Genomic DNA, 16,008 nt, shown 5'->3' with positions numbered 1-16,008 from the left:
GAAGAGCGTTCTCTTAAAGGTTTAGCTGATGATCTATTCCCTCCTCTTTTATTTTTACTTGCTCTCCTCTCCTCTCTGCTATTAAGAATTCTTTGCAAATGGGAATGAATGATGAGGCATAAAGCTTCCCCAAGAGCTGGTGGGGCCAGGTGATTATTATGAGCACCAAAAAAGTGACTAGAAAGAAGCATAAACTCTTGCAGCCTCCTCCTCCCAGCACCCAGCCTGGGAGTCACAGCTGAACCCGGGCTGTTCGAGGAGCAGTTGATGACTGCAGTGAAGGGCAAGCCAGCTCCAGGGGCTTCACTGCTGCTTGGGAGAGCATCAGGAAGGACAGGAGACGTGCTGAGAGGGGAGTGGTGAAAGAGGTCCTTATGCTGCTGGAATCAAGCTGACCTATGCTGATGGTTTCATGTTAAGCAGAAAACTCGTGTACTGTTGGGCCAAAAAAATTCTGTTTCAGGACGGGCTGCGTTATGATGTTTTTCTCTCTTGCCTGCAGACAGCTTATAGCCCTTTCCTCGTTGTTTTTCCCCACCCCGTTTGCAGGGAGCAGTAGCAGCGTTCTGCCCAGCTGGATGAGAACACTGCTAATGACCTGCAGGCACCAGCAGCTTCTTGCAGAGCTCCCCTGCAAGCCTGCTGCTTAAAGGACCTCAGGGGAGAAGACTGCTCTTGCTCCAGGGCTTGCTTGGAGCCCTGAACAGTGCTGGATGCAGAGCGCAAGAGATGATCTTGGAAGACCGGTATGTGACTGTGGCTTAGTGGGCTGAGCTTATGCTAAGGAGGTTTCTTGTAACTATAGTTGCATCTAAAATTGTATTTACTGAACCGCATTGTCTTAAAAGCACTGCCCCCTGATTCCTAAACATATTTTATATGCCTGTCTTCGTGAACAACTCTCTGTTACAGTATGGAGGAAGGGCTGTTTTCGGGCTGTCTTTTAGTGTTTCTTTATTGATCCTCCTTGCTGCGCTGTAGCTCTGCCTCAGTGCTACTCAAATAAAGCAACTAAGGTAGCTCCAGAAAAGAAATGTCACATAAGCCATGGGAAGGAAAAAGGTTGATATTGTTCTCTGGGTTTAGAGTTGACTTAACCGTATTTCAAACACGCCTATATCTGACAATGTAAGAATCTAAAGTCAGGAAATTAAGTTATAATTGGGTAATCAACTGAAGTTAGTAATCTTCAGAAGTTTAATCTTCAGAATTCTGAGGATTTTGTTATATCTGGATTATTTTGTTAGTGTTACAGGTGGTACATATGAGTACTCAGGACATTTGGGGGTAAAAGAACTGTTTTGGTGCCTTTGATGTCAATAGCCATTGGGATGTGTGTATGTATGTGTATGTATATATTGGTTGTACCAAAATGACAGGGCTTTGAGTAGTATTTTCTGTCAGTAGAAGTCAGCTTGGGGTCAGGCAATGACACTTCTATATGTTCAATGGCCTGGAACATACATATAAGATGATCTTTTTTTCATTGTGGGGAAGGACTTTGTCTAGTCTAAATCTTGGTTTAGAAAATAGAAGTAACTATGATATGCCAAACTGATTACTTGTAACTTTAGTAAATGAATCAGATTCATATTCAGGTAGGACAAGTACAGTCCTGATCACGATGCGCTGTGCGCCTGGAGAAATGCTGTGTAATTTCATTTGCATAGTCAGAGAAAGCACGTGCTGGTTTTGAATGGGTTGGTTTCTTTGAAACCATCGCCGTTGTGTGTATGATGCAAATACCGCAGATCAATACCGGGCGCTGATTGTTAAACTGAAATTACAAGATGCAGTTTATTGCTTTCACCAGTCAGATCTAAATCCCATAAACCCTAAATCTGTAAGCTCCAAACTGGGAACCCTTAAACTGTAGGGCCAAACCTGTGGACCTTGCTGAGCCGTAACTACTGGCCAGGATTTCTGCAGGATCAGGCTCCTATTGGGGACAATTAGATTTCAAAGTGTTTTGTGGAGTCCTGGTTACCTGAAGCACTGGAGGTTCCTGAGCATCCCTGTAGTCTTGTAGTAGGTGCCGCAGCATCATACGTTTATGACTATAGCTTTTTCATCCCGAAATTAGGATTTTTCCTTAGAGCAAAGCCCCCTCAGTCTGTCAGTAGTGACTGCAGAAGGAGGGCACCGTGAATTTTAAAGGCTTTGTTGGCACCGTTTGGGACCTGACCACTTCCCCACTGCTGTTTGTTGCCATTACTGTTAGAAAACAGCACATCTCGGCTCAGGGCTCCAGAGCTTTAGACTGTAGTGAAAGTAGCTCCAAAACTTTATTTGAATTTGCTTTGCTAGGGGAGAGAGAGGAGCAACGCTGACAGAACCAGCAGCGCTAGCAGCTAACTTTGGAATAGTCTCCACTGGTGGAGAGGGAGCATTTTCCATGCCCGTATTTGCCAAAACTATTTGCCTGACTTTGAAACCTTCCCACATGCCTCAACACAGATGGGTAAAAGGATTGTTTTTCCTTTTTGAGTCACAGTGTTTGTGGACTGCTCTTCTTGCCAAAGAATTCCTCTGAAACTTCTCGAAAGCCCACGTCGCCCTCCACAGCAGATCTGTTCTGGCTGTGCTGGGAGCACAGGTGGAGTTCTGAGGTGGTTTCCCCCGCGTTAGTGGGCAGCGGTTTCCGAGCACGGCAGCATTAACCTGGCCTACCTTGCAGCATGCTCCTGTAGGCTGTGTCCGCGATAGCATAGATGTGGGGCGGCATCTCGTGCCTCTTCTTTCCCTTGTACATGTCGATAATCTTCTCTGAATAAATGGGCAGCTGTTTGTATGGATTTATCACAACACAGAAGAGACCTGAATAAGTCTGCAAGGAAATTCAAATAAAAACCAGAATTAATATCATGTGCCACGTCTAGACTGGGAAACACGGGCATCAGCGGCGCTGAACTAACAGGGTTTTGGCAAACAACACGTTTCTGTATTCTGCCGAGTGCGACGAATGAAGCGGCGGTTTCTGAATGTACGTGTATGGGTGGCTTCCAAGTGCACGAGTAATCTTACTCCTCCTAAGCAAACTGCTAGAAAGCGTGTGAATTCAGCAATCTGTAGAAACGCCTTGATTGCTGTCAGAGCTTCTTGACTTCAGCTGTTTTCAGTACCTAGCGAATCCCCCTTATCTGTGATGTAACCACTGTATCGATCCATAATATTTCTTTATGTGTATGTCCTCTGCTCAGGCAGATTTTGTGAACTGAAGTCCTGGGTTAGAAGCTTGGATTGACGTTAGAAGAAGGTGGTCTGTTTGGTTTTTTATTAAAAAAGAAAAAAAGATTATACGAACTCCATATAACAATAATGATTGATGAGAGACCTTGAAAAAAATTACTCAAGTTCCAAATAGATGTCTTAACAGAATAGTCATGCCTTCACTACATGACTATTTCTGTAAGAAATTTAAGGGAAAATGTGGTTTCTATGTACAGAGTAATGAAGGTATCCAAATAAAAATATATCCATAAACAAACAAGAGCACTGGCTGTCAGCCGATAGCTGTTCATCCAGGTTTTGTTAGTTGTTTGTTGATTTGCTTTGCTTTGTTTTTTTTAATTTTTCTGTGTTTTGAATGCATCAGCTGTTGAACTGGAGCAGAAATAATAGTGTTTGATAATAGATGGAGGGCCAGTAAGCAAATTACAGAGGTCCTTAGATCATAAAAATAAAAAATTACTAAGTTGTGAGATTAGAATTGCAGGGGTATTGGGATATTTAAGGTGGTCTATAGCTGTTGTTTTTACAACCACACCAGTTTAAAAAAACCCTGAAATAACGAAATTATGTTCTTTCTGATTTAGGCATAAGTGGTTTTGGCATTTTTTTTTTTTTGGCTGTGCTGTGTGAACGAGTGCTTTGTGTCGTGCAGCTGCCATGCCTTACTCTCGGGGCTGAGCCCAAGGATGGCTCAAGCTGCCTCAGTTCCCCCAGAGGAAGCGCTGCAGCACAGGACTTTGACATGGCTTCTGGGAGGCTTGGCTCTGGGCGCAGGGATTTCCCTTTCCTGACCATAATAGGAAAGGGCACAACACGGCCTCGGCACAGCCTGAGTGCTTTATATGGTATTCAGCAAACAGGGCAAAAGCATCCCTCGGAGGCTGGGTGCTCCACACTGGGCAGCACAACGCCTGGGGTGCTCTGGGTGGTGATGAGGACCTCTCCCACTGTTCTGGGCCGTGGCTGCGTCACCACAGTCTCAAGTCAGATAACAAGAAAATCAAGCTCGAGATCTTTGTCAATTCTGAATACCCCCAAGCTTAAACCCTTGGTGTGGAAGGTAGATAATTACTGTGCCAGATTGTCATTGACACTGGAGTTCAGAATGAAGCTCTGTGCTAATGGCGTAAAAATGAACTTTAGTGCTGCCGGGACAATCTACTTGACAAGTGACGGGTTTTTATCCCAGAATGACCACCAAGGCCCTTAAGAAAAGGATAGCAAGGCCTTTTTTGCAGTAGAAATAGGTACACTGTGGGCACTCCACTAATCGCTCCCAGGCAAGTGAAATACAAGGAGAGCAGTTTTCCAAGGCAGGGGAGCCTTTAAGCCTGCCTTTCCTGAGAGGTTAGGCACTTGCCTGGCTTGCCTCACGCAGGGTTGTTTGCGCGCCCCGGCACACAGTAGCGGACCTTTGCAGAGCTGACTTTGAGGCACGAGGAGCAGGTTGTTAAGGTAGGGCAAAAGCCTGAGCTGACGAACTTCAGGAATCCCCGTTTCTAACTGGACTGTGACTGATAACATCTCTCACCTTGGGAAAGTTGACCAAGGCCTCTTGGTTTCACCAGCTGTAGCTCTAGGAATCTGCTCACAAAGGTTTGGGAAAGCAGATTAAGGTATGTGATGTCTTGAAGGTAAGCGAGCCAGCTGCCTGAACGTGGGATTGAAAGTGGGGGCTGAGGCTTCTGCACCTTAAACCATTCTCCTTGGGGCACAGTCCGCCCAGAGAGGGGGACCTCCAGCTGCATCTCTCCCTGGAGGGTCTGAGGCAGAACATGATTTGAAATATCTTAAGGATGGTGTCCACAGGAGTGCTGAGTTTGTGTATTCCTTGGACAGCCACCACAGGGGGATGTTTGAGAGAGGCTGGCACAAATATGCACATCTCTGTCGTAAATGGCTAGGTCTGGGCATAAGAATCCTCCTTACTGATGTTTACGTAATCATTTTTGGTCTGGTTTGTACATGGACAAGGCAATGTAAAACGTAAGTTAGTGGCAATGCACTTCTTGCCCTTCTTTCTCTTTGAATTTATGCACTGAAGTTTTTTGATTTAATAATATTTAATATAAAAGCAAGAGGCAGATAATTTGATTTTTTTTTTTCAGCTAGGTTGACCTTTTCTCTTTAGCAGAACTGGGAATCCCCATTTGCGTCAGTGATGCTTTAAAGGGGGAAGTGTTAAGGTTGAGTTTTCTTTGTATGAGTGGGACTCCAAGGGAGGCATCGCAGGCGTTGCACGGCGAAGCCAGGGGGTGGTTGTTTACCATTAGTTTGGCAAGTGGATGGGACTGCAATTCTGTTTAGATGAGCCCTGTTTCTTTAAAAAGGGTCTAGACACTGATTTAGTACCACCTGGAGGGTGTGGTAGGGCAGCACTCTGTAAGGCTGGACTGTTTCAAGCAGCTTTTAGGTACTGAAAATACTAATAACTTGTGGCAATACAAGTCCAAGTAGTTTCATTATAACTGTTACTTTACCAACCTCTTAAAATCTAGTCTCTTGAGAAAGAAACCTTCATTTCGGTTACACTTCCTTTTTTGTCTCCATGAAAAATTCTGATTTCTAATTGCATTATTTGCTTTTGGAAATTAATTTTATCTTTCTGTAGAAAGGGCAAACTGCACAGAAAAATGCACAAAGTAAACATATTGGAAATCCTGAAACTGCTGAGAAAAAGAACAAAAAAAAATAAACCCCATGCATTTTATCGCACTATTCTATTACTAATTCCTTTTAGACCTTGCAACAATGCAAAAAATTTTCAGGAAAAACCCCTATTTTAGTAATTAATTTAGTAATTAGGGCTGCATGTTCTGATATATAACTTAGGTCCATATGTTCACCTGCAACCTGAAAATCCAATAAACCCAAATACTGAAAAGGTGAAACTGCAGCTTCTTTCAGGATTCTCGATGATGTGTGTTTGAGTACGTTCCTGAAGAAAAGATCTTGAGCTTATTTCTTTGGAGTTATGCACAACAGTTAAACCGTTTCTTGTTGTACTACATGTAACTATCTCATTTCCTACCTTCCAATTTAGCAATCCTTATATTAATAACGAGCTCCACTCCTGCTTCTAAAACCTCGTTACTCAATCTCGGTACTTCCTTTCACCCGTCGGTGGTTTGTCATGCAAGTGAGATTTTCATAGGCTGAAACTGGAGGTTAGTTTTCTGCAGCACGTGTAAAATTGGAGATAACGGCTAAGACCTCCCGAGCGTTCTTACCATGCAGATAGGTTACAGTGCTGTTCGTGTCACAATACGCTTCTATTAATATACCTGTGCGGATGAAAAGACAGAATAACCGTGGCCCTAATTCACGAGAATATAGAAAAGGTAATTTGTCCAGGCTAGTCTGATCTGCAAGTCGACCAGCAAGGCTGCGTGGCTTCGGTTCAGTGACACGCTGGCCCATGTGACTACTCTCACTTGAATTCCAGTGGGTTTATTCTTTTATTCAACCATAAGGTTTTACTCAAGCACCCTCAAAACAAGAACTTGTCCCACTGCCTCTCAGCGGGAGTCTTGCCTGGGGACAGGCCGCGTGATTTGCCTTTTCTGTATATTCTTTTTGCAAGTTGTGGAACCTTGTTCAGGTTTACACTGAAGTCATTCAAACGTCCCTATTGGTTTTTTTTTTCCCAAACAGCGGGGCTGATGTGTTGTTCAGCTACCAGAGAGAGCTTTCCAAGCCAACCATATACTGCCAGAATTATCAAGTTTTGGGGAAGAAATCTTCATGTGCTTTAATTCAGTTAAATAAGGAAACAATTACTGAAGAAGCTGGAGAGTTGTTGGGAATAAAGTGGACTAAGTACGTTTTTGGTTTAGGATGCTGTTCCTGAGGGCTTGGTACTTGCGCGGCAGTGTTGCACACAGGGACTGTGTCCCTGACGGCAGGTGGGATCCACCTCGTTTGTGATGGGACAGGGTAGCATACAACAGGAAATGTCGCATGCATGTTTGATTCTACTTACATAAATTAAACCTGAGAAGTATCTCTCCCTTAGGTTGTGCAGCACTGAAGCTTCATTGAGGCAAGTCAGCTCCGCCATGTCCTCCACTTTGGAGAACTTTGGAGGGTTCATCTTCTGGATGTCATCCTTGCTCAGCGTCACTTTCTTTCCATTTTCTGTCAGTTCAACTGTCACCTCATCCCCTTTCTCTTCCTTGATGCTTGCTGCTTCGAACCCATGTTTCTCTGATGGAATCCAAACCAGTCGTTTTGCTGACCAGTCAGCCTGGGCAAGGGGGTTGTTAATGAAGTTTTTGTCCACAAAGAGGAATTTCTCATCATCGCTGAGAGGTTTTTGAGCCATTTTGACTCAGTAGGCACCTGTTGAGAAAGCAAAATGTTCTGCTTTAAAGGGAGGCAAATGTGGAGATGTTCCAGACAAACCACACTGGTCAAGTCTGTTGTAGATGCAAAGCACTGTAGGTCCTGTGTCATATCACACGTTTACATGCAGATACTCTTGGGTGCCAGCTTAGATACTTTAGGGTGTCTGTGTACAGATTCCCATTCCTTTGTTACTGTGCCTGAAATCACCAAAATCAAAAGCTTCACGGCACTAAAACAAATGAGGACACCAGGGCTCGTTACTTTATTTTGTTTATGTTGTACCAAAGATCAGAGAGAAAAGGCTTAACTGAAGTCTGTGCAGTGAGACTGTCAGGACTGCACCACGACTACCCGCTGAACAGCTTCCTGCAGCCTCATCTCTTGCCCATCGCAAAGTTAACTGAATTCAGATACTCAAGTTTCTCACCACCCAGATACTGTTGTTGGGTGCATAGTGAAATACCAGTGCAATAATGAAATAATTAGAAGAAAACAGTTCCCAAGCTGTGTTCCAGAAAAGACAGAAATGAACTTTTCTTGCAAAGCTCTATTTCAAATCACTCTAATACCATTTCATTTGGAGAAGAGTAAGATTAAGAAAAGGTCAAAAGAAAAAAAAAAGAAAAACAGGAAAAAAATTATCAGTACTGCTGGTGAAGGAGAAGTAGTTTAAAGTTATTCCTTTTCCATGGTTCTGATAGTGGAAGCTGTTCATTTATGAAGGCTGAATGTCTTCCACGTGAGAGAGAGAAGAACTAAAACAAGCCTGGAAACTGCATCAGCTCTTAGACCTCTGAACCACGAGCGGAAGGATGATGTGTCTGTGTCATGCAGTTAGTTGCACTTGGATGTAGCAGCATCCTGCAGTGACACTTGGGTAAAGCAGAATCTGCTCCGTAGGTGAGAGCAATGGGAAGGTTTTGGCTGCTCTGCTCTGAGAGGGAGGAGGCAGCTTCCCCACTGCTCTGGCCACGGGAAGTTTGGATGTAGCTGCAAGATCTGAGCTGATAATGCTGGAGATTTTGTAAGTGTTCTGCTCTGTCCTATGGGACACGCAGCTCTAAATGAGGAAAGGAGTAAATAGAGGAGTTCCTGTGGTTTGCTACAGAGCAGGAAACGAGTGGTGCTAATTGGGAAACCTGCCATGCCGCGGAGCAGAGAGGGAGCTGGGCAGGAGCTCCGCTGGGGGGCAGGGACGAGTGTATGCCCAAGAAAAGCATCTCGAGGAGACAGAGGCTGTTTCATTTCCTTATTGAGAATGAATTTAGTATTTACAGCGTTCAAACAAACATGAATCTTGAGGGAGGTTGGAGAACTGACTGCTGAAGATGTCAGCAGTCAACCCGTAAGCAGAACGATGTTCGTAAAGCCCACGCTCGGTGGTACGCAGCCAAATGGACGCCCTGTGCTCTGGGAGAATCGGAGATCGGTTTCCAAATATTTGTTCTTGAAGCCTTCCTACAGATTAATGTTTTTTTGCAAGGCCAGACTGCGTGAGGGGTCTGAGAGAGAGAAGCATGGATCATGCAGAAGGTAACACAAAGCATAAAAGCAAAACTAGGACTTTAGAGGCCTCTAAGAGGGTTATATGATTTCCCACTGAAATTCAGTGGAAATCAGCTCCTGAAACTCCCTTGGGAACTCTTTCATCTAAAAAGAAAGAACAGCTTTCCTCTAAATGTGCTCATTCTAGAGCCACCAGCCTTGTCTAGAAATCCCCAACAGGAAAATTCGCCCAGGTGGAATGTGTGTGGTGGTGTGGGTGGACAGGAGGGAGACCCTAACAGCCTGGATCTGTGCGTTGTCACTGGCCCGTGCACCGCGTTCCCTGCATGGAGTCTCTGCGAGGAGCTCTGTAGGATGTGGCCCTTCGCTTGCTCCCAGGGGATTCTTGGAAGAGAGCTGCAAGAGGAAACTATTTGACCTCTGTGTGGATTAAGGCAGAAAATGTTCCTGCGTTGCCAAGAGGGCTGGTAGAGCTGCACAGTTCCAATAATGGAGATGGTATTCTCTCCAGCTAAGCTTTCCAGCTGGCGGACGCGGGGTGAGGCTGGCCGGAGAGGGGACAAAGGGAGCACTGCCCCGGCAGCAGGGCCGCGGCTCCCGGAGCAGGAGTCTCAGGGAGCAGCAGGAGCCTGCTATGGCCTTTCTCCTCCCGCTGTGGTAGCAATGGGCAAGGCACGTTCTCCACCCCACTGCCCCAGCAGCGTGGGAGGAACTGCTGCGGAATGGAGTGGAGGATTTCAGTCCATCCGAGGCCCAGAAAAGAGCTACGTGATCGTCCTGAAGCACCAGAAAGGTTGGATCGTGCTGCCTGTGGTGAAGTGCCAAGTGACAGCACATTCAGATCAACAGGAATTTGGTATTGCTGTCAAACGCCGAGAGCTACACTGAACAGCAGAGCTGAGTTTCTCAGAGTCAAATCCTGCTACTTTGAGGCTGCCCACAAAGAATAATGGTGGAAATCGAACTGCTAAATCATCCTGACCATCTACCTCAAAACACCCACTGAAGAGAAAACTGCTGGCCTGCTGCAGAGCCTGTCACCAGTGGGGCGACCCAGAAGTTCTTCGCTGTTTTGTTGCCCCGGGACCAAGGGAATGTTCCTTTCCTTGTTACGTGCTAAGTCAAAAACATCTTCCACAGATTATAGCACGGAAGAGAGAGCTGGTCTGTCTTATTCTACTTCTTCCTGCGCATAGGACTTTCTGCACCTTGTCATTTAAATTCAGTCTTCTTTAAAGCGAGGTGAAGTTGGAAGGTGTAAGAGGTGGCATGAAGTGCAGAGCTTGGAAATACGGAGGTTTTTATCCCCCAGACCTAAACACTGTGTTTGACTAGTTTAAACGTGGTAAGATTAGGGCCCCTACAAGAAATAGGGAATAGTCTGAGCTGGACCTTGTAACTCCTGTAAACACACTGAGGAGAAAACATGTATTTGTGCAAAAAAAGAACTTTTCATGACTGGTGCTCTGGAATCTGAGGACCAAGTTTGGGTAGCAGGTGACCACCACTGTAGCGAAAAAGGAAATGCAGTTATGAAGTATGGATTAATGAATATTAATAGATTAATGAATATTAATAGATCAATGAATATTAATTAATGTGTATTAATTATAAAGAAGGGTTTCTGGGAGAGGGTAGAAGCTGTTGAGCTCCAGAAACTCAACTAGATTTGTCCTAGTGAGGTGCTGTGCACTTAACTAATGAGCTGCTGAAGCTTTCTGATCAATTGCTGGCAGCAAACCTTCTGGCCCATCCGTAACCGAGACTGAACTGCGCTGATCTGACGTATGACTGACAGTGGGGAGGTGGGCGAAGGGGAAAGGCTCATCCCTGCCTACTGAGAACATTCCCGGAGAAGGCCAAATGTACCCCTTGGCCAGTTCCTGGGTTTTGTCCGTAGGGCTGGCTGAGAGAAACAGAGACCGGTGTTTTATCTGCGCAAGAAGCGGTAGGAGGTTCTCACCCATTCTCCTAGGTGATAGCCCAAACCAGAGGTGAGCTGTCCTGAGGGGGAGGGATGTTTCCTGAGCCCCGCAGGGTGCTGAGCACACGGCAGTATCTGCCGTCCCCTATAGAAGCAGCATATGGCAAACCCCACCTGCAGTGGCTGGGGGGGGGGGGGGGGGGGGGGGGAAGCAATCTCAAGAGTACTACTAATACAACATTTCTGGCCTTAGGAATGTCCTAAATTACACCCAACTGGATCCATCTGTTACACCTCTGAAAAGCCCAGATGTGCCCGTACACAGGGGCATGCATCATTCCACAGCTGACTTTCTGTCCCCCCTCCTGCTGCCCCACTGCAGATATATCTGGCTGATCCTCACTGTCTGGTCCCTTATTGTGTCAGTGACAGAAGTTGAACGCTGGCTCTACAATTGGTTTATCCTGAGTATATTATTCCAAGGGCGCAGTATAGATAACTCCAGGAAACGCGCTTTAATTAAAAGGTTATTGGACAAGCAGAATTGCCTCCTGGCTCAGAGCTTAGGGGGACTGCTTTGCTCCTAATGAGGAGGCAAAGGACAGTTCTTCCCTCCCCTGCGGGATGTACGTGTCAGTATAAAAGCAGTACAGAGAACACTTACTAGAACAGAGGAACGTGTAACGAAATATGTGAATTATTTTCAGCCAGCCAGTCCTGCTCCCAGAAGTGGTTTCTGATGGGAGAGTGTAGCATAACCTGCTGCTTGACTCTGACTGCATTTCTTGGGCTGCCGCGGTTCCCTTCCAGGGTGGTTATATTTTACTTTTGCAGTACTTAACCGAATTACCCAAGTGAGCATTGCTTGGGAAAAAAAATAAATAAAAAAGAAAATCTAGGGCTGAATCCTAATCTAGTGATCTTCCTTTGGGGACTGCTCCCCCGGCACACCAGCTGTGTCACGAGCACTGCTACCAGCCCCTCCTGGCCTTTCGCCTCTCCCCACTGCTCACCGGGAACACCCCTCGAACGCTGACTCGCATCAGGGACATTCCCACCTGAACGTGGGGGTACCCTCAGTACTGGTTTATGGCTGTTCAGCCGCGGGAGAGGGAAGGTCTGGATTTTAAGAAAGAGCATTTTCAGTAATTTCACAGGGCTGGGTTTTTGCTGTTTTTTTTTTTTAATGCATTCTCCATGCGCATTAATCAAATTGTCTGTAAGTGCCTTGGTCGCCTGTCAGGTCTTCTCACCTCTGTTAGTGCGAGCTACTACAGAACTCTGATTACACACTTGATGGCTCTTCTAATACTGCAAAGAAATTGGCCCAGGTTATTACCTGTGTTATATAAAGGGTAAAAATGGGAAAAGAAGGAGAAAAGGACTTGAATTGTATCATGTTGGGATAGATTCTCTTTATTTAGAAACCCCCCAGCTATTTCAAAGAGCCCCCCAAATGTCATTCTGCTAAGTAAATCAGATTCTGCGTGTTCATTAGAATTCATAAATAATCCGTATTTTAACTGGACTTTGCACGAGTTATGAAGCTCTCTTCAGCTCTTGGCCCCTTCTAAAGTTAACATATTTAAAAGAAAAGCCAACAGATTTGCGACTAATGAGCCTCAGAGAATTACACCGTCGCGATGCTCTGCATACATCTGTGCCTGCTACCATATATGGCGATGTTCACAATACGAGCTGTTCCGCAAAAATGTAATGATAACAGATTCCAAACAAATACCTTTTAGGGACTAGCGTGTCAATTGCAAATGAGATAATAAAAATCATTGTTTACATCTCCGCCAATATGGCCAGAGGAGCGTTCAACCGGAGTCACTACTTAATGAAGCGCTTTGCGCTCGGGGCTCAGCGTTTTAGCCTCTGTGTTAGTGCCTTGAGAGAGCTGCGAACTTCGGGAGCGCTCCGGCCACAGAGCCCTGGGGCAAGCTGCCGCCCAGGGCAGAGCTTTAAGCTCAAGAGAAGGTGCGTTTTGAGAAAAGGTGTGCGGCGACGTATGTGTTAGGTAGTACGCGAACTTCGGGAGCGCTCCGGCCACAGAGCCCTGGGGCAAGCTGCCGCCCAGGGCAGAGCTTTAAGCTCAAGAGAAGGTGCGTTTTGAGAAAAGGTGTTGCGGCGACGTATGTGTTAGGTAGTAACGGCAAGTCTTCTGATTTCCCTAATATGCAAGATACCTCATTTTGCTTCTGCCTATGCGCACACGCATGCCCCTCGTACATACCGACACTGGCACAGGTGTGCGCGCACACGCACGCCCCTCGTACATACCGACACTGGCACAGGTGTGCGCGCACACCCAGGTATCTATATATCTGTGTGGCACAGAAGCCAGGGAGCTCCTGGGATGTCGCTGAAGCTGCTTTCTATGCTGCCATCTACTGTCGTCTTAATTTACTCACGGTGTTCTGCTAAAGTTACAAGCTCGCTATTTTCCCTTTAAAAAAAGGCATGTCACCTTTGAGGTTACTCGACTTAGTGTAGTTCAGTGAATTACCAGGTTAGGGTTTTTTAAACTTTCTTCCCAGTATATTAAAAATATACATATATAATGCTAAGGCATTTTTGCAAAAATGTTTCTATTTCTTTTAATTTTTAAGCATTTTTCCTGTTTAAAGAACAACTGACAAACTATTTTATTTGGTTATACTTTCTTTAAACACCGTGAGAGTTCCTTTATTAGGACTGAAGAAGTAGACACACCTAAAGACCAGCAGCTCAGGCTACCGGGTTTCTTCATGACTGAATGTGCCCGGGATGGTGAACGGCAGCAGGTACCTGCCACCACCCAGCAGCGTGCGGCACCTTCCGGCTGCGCTGCCGCCAGCTCCGAGCACAACTCGTGCTCTGCAGAGTGTCTCTAAGGCTCGATTCAGCAATAGCAGTGTTAGAAGTGACTGAGGAGCAGGCTAGAACATCTGCGCACACTTACACGCGTGCGTGGTCTCCTACGCGTTTTAAGCACAACGTTTAATGTTAGTCGTACACAGACCAGACGAGCCATCCGAGCGTGTCCGGTAGGTCTGTCCCCATTCCGAACTCGTCTGCTATCTGCAGGTTAGTTCACTGAATGTGTTTGCCAAGTAGTGTAATAGTTAGCTTGCCAAACTGCTCCGTCCCAAAGCACAGAGAGCCCCCATCCCCAGCAGGGACCCCAGCCCCAGCCCCCGCAGGGACCCCCGGCCCCTGCAGTACTTACGGGTGTCCAATTATGGGAGCAGAGAGGGAACTGGAGAGTCGGGAACCTGTACAGCCACCAGCTGGGACAGTCCAAGTCCTCCCGCCTTTGCAGCCTCCCTATATAGAGGAGGAGAATCTTGTCAGTGGGGAGGGGCCCTGGAAACCACGTCCCGCTGGAAAATCCTCTCGGTACCTGCATTAAAAGACAGCCTGAGCCAAGGACCCCACCGCCAGCAGGGCCTGACCCTGGGCAGCCGCCCCTGCCCTGAGCTGTTCTTTAGGGAGATGGGCTGGTTCTGGGGTTGGGAAAGGCAAGAGAGGGGTGCCCCCAACATATCAGTTCAGAGGTTTTCTTTTTCCTAGAGTGAAACTGTTTGGCCAAGCAGATGGACCTTTAACTCCTTCCTGCCACAGCAGCATCCTCACCCCTTGTGGCTCCCTGCCTAGAAGGACAAAAGGCAGGTCATGGTCCTGCACAGGAGGTTTGGTACCCGCTGTCCGTGTGTTTTCTTGGACCTAAGATACAAGCCCTGAGTTCAGGGGCTGCTTGGGAGACGGGGGGGGTTATTCCTAACACAGCAGGGATGTGTGGGTGGAGGTTTCTCTGGGTTTCTGTGTGTTTATGTGATATCTAGAGCTTGGGGCTGGTTTAAGCCCCCTTTGCCCCGGGGGAACAGAGGGTTGCTTCCCACCTCCCCAGTGGATTTGCAGTATTTCCTTTTGTGATCTAGTGTGCAGCTAGCTCAATTCCTGAGAAAGGACTGTACATACTTTTTCATATATAAGAAATACCTCCCTCTGTCCATAAAAGGAAGGAGAGAAGTGATAAGTAGCTGAGAGGGAACAGTCCCCAGGATGCAGTGGAAAGAACAGGCGGCAGGCACCATGCGCTGGGGGGGGAGAGGAGGACAGGGAACTGGGAGCCAGACCTGCAGGGGTTAAGGGAGTGATCTGGTCCTCATCAAACCTTCCTCATAGCCCTCCAACCTTCAGTCCCCAGCTGTCCCCGCTCCTTCCCCCAGTAGCAGCCAACAGCCTTGTGCAGTAGAACCTGCGGATGGAGACATCCCAAAAAGGGAAAGCTAGGATCCTCTAGGAATTCCCATCAACGTGCCAAACACAAAATACCGAAACACCCCCCTCTCAGCAACAGACTAAATATGGTGTATGCGCAAAGGATCAGAGCACAGTCCTGGGTGAAATAATCTCTTGACATCAACAGCCCTATTTTCTCTGGAAAATAAACCCTCCTGGGGAAGATGGATGAGACTCGTATTAGTCTCGGCATCCTAAAAAAGTACCTATGAGGGGAGGCTGGGCTGAAAACCTCTGCTGTCCCTTGGTCACATACCAGCACTTGCAGGTGTCACGGTCCTGTAGCCCCTATTTGTAGCTCTGGCCAGCAGTAGTCAAACTGGGCAAAGAGGAAGAGCTTTGGAGCTTCTTCTCTGCAGCGTTTCAGAAGTATCAGGTACAGACTCATGTTCAGGCCTTAGCTAGGGAAGACCGGATTTGCCAGCCCAGCTGCCCGGTGGCAGCAGTTGCAGCCTGCCCCTGCAGGTGGAGGGTCAGTGTCTGCGGGGCTGCTGCACAGCCATGCACAGCCCTCCCAGGACCCGCAAGGCAGCAGTGTCGTATCAGACTCGTGCACGTCTGACTGTGTTGGAGCAAAGCCAGGGAAAATGATAGCCGGGACGTAAACCCAAGAAACTTGCCCTTGTTAGCAGAAAGCTCTTCCAGGGTAGTTCACCCTTTTTTTTTTTTTTTTTTTTTCGTTTCTTGGTTGCAAACTTAGCTTTTTAATA

General features: G+C 46.7%; 1 protein-coding gene across 3 annotated transcripts in view; it reads right to left on the bottom strand.

Moving 5' to 3' along the window:
• MYH11 (myosin, heavy chain 11, smooth muscle) overlaps positions 1-7,555 on the bottom strand; it is a 54,220-nt gene extending 46,665 nt beyond the window's left edge. For all 3 annotated transcript variants that reach the window (XM_010141406.1, XM_010141407.1, XM_010141408.1), the window contains exons 1-2: positions 7,214-7,555; positions 2,671-2,827 (exon numbers count right to left, since the gene is read on the bottom strand). In XM_010141406.1, the coding sequence (XP_010139708.1) occupies positions 2,671-2,827; positions 7,214-7,555 (499 nt within the window). The remainder of the gene's footprint in view (positions 1-2,670; positions 2,828-7,213) is intronic.
• Between the last annotated feature and the right edge of the window lie 8,453 nt (positions 7,556-16,008).

The sequence above is a fragment of the Buceros rhinoceros genome, unplaced genomic scaffold, assembly GCF_000710305.1.
Source record: "Buceros rhinoceros silvestris isolate BGI_N320 unplaced genomic scaffold, ASM71030v1 scaffold4418, whole genome shotgun sequence".
Classification (NCBI taxonomy): domain Eukaryota; kingdom Metazoa; phylum Chordata; class Aves; order Bucerotiformes; family Bucerotidae; genus Buceros; species Buceros rhinoceros.
This window is presented reverse-complemented; position numbering and strand designations above follow the sequence as displayed.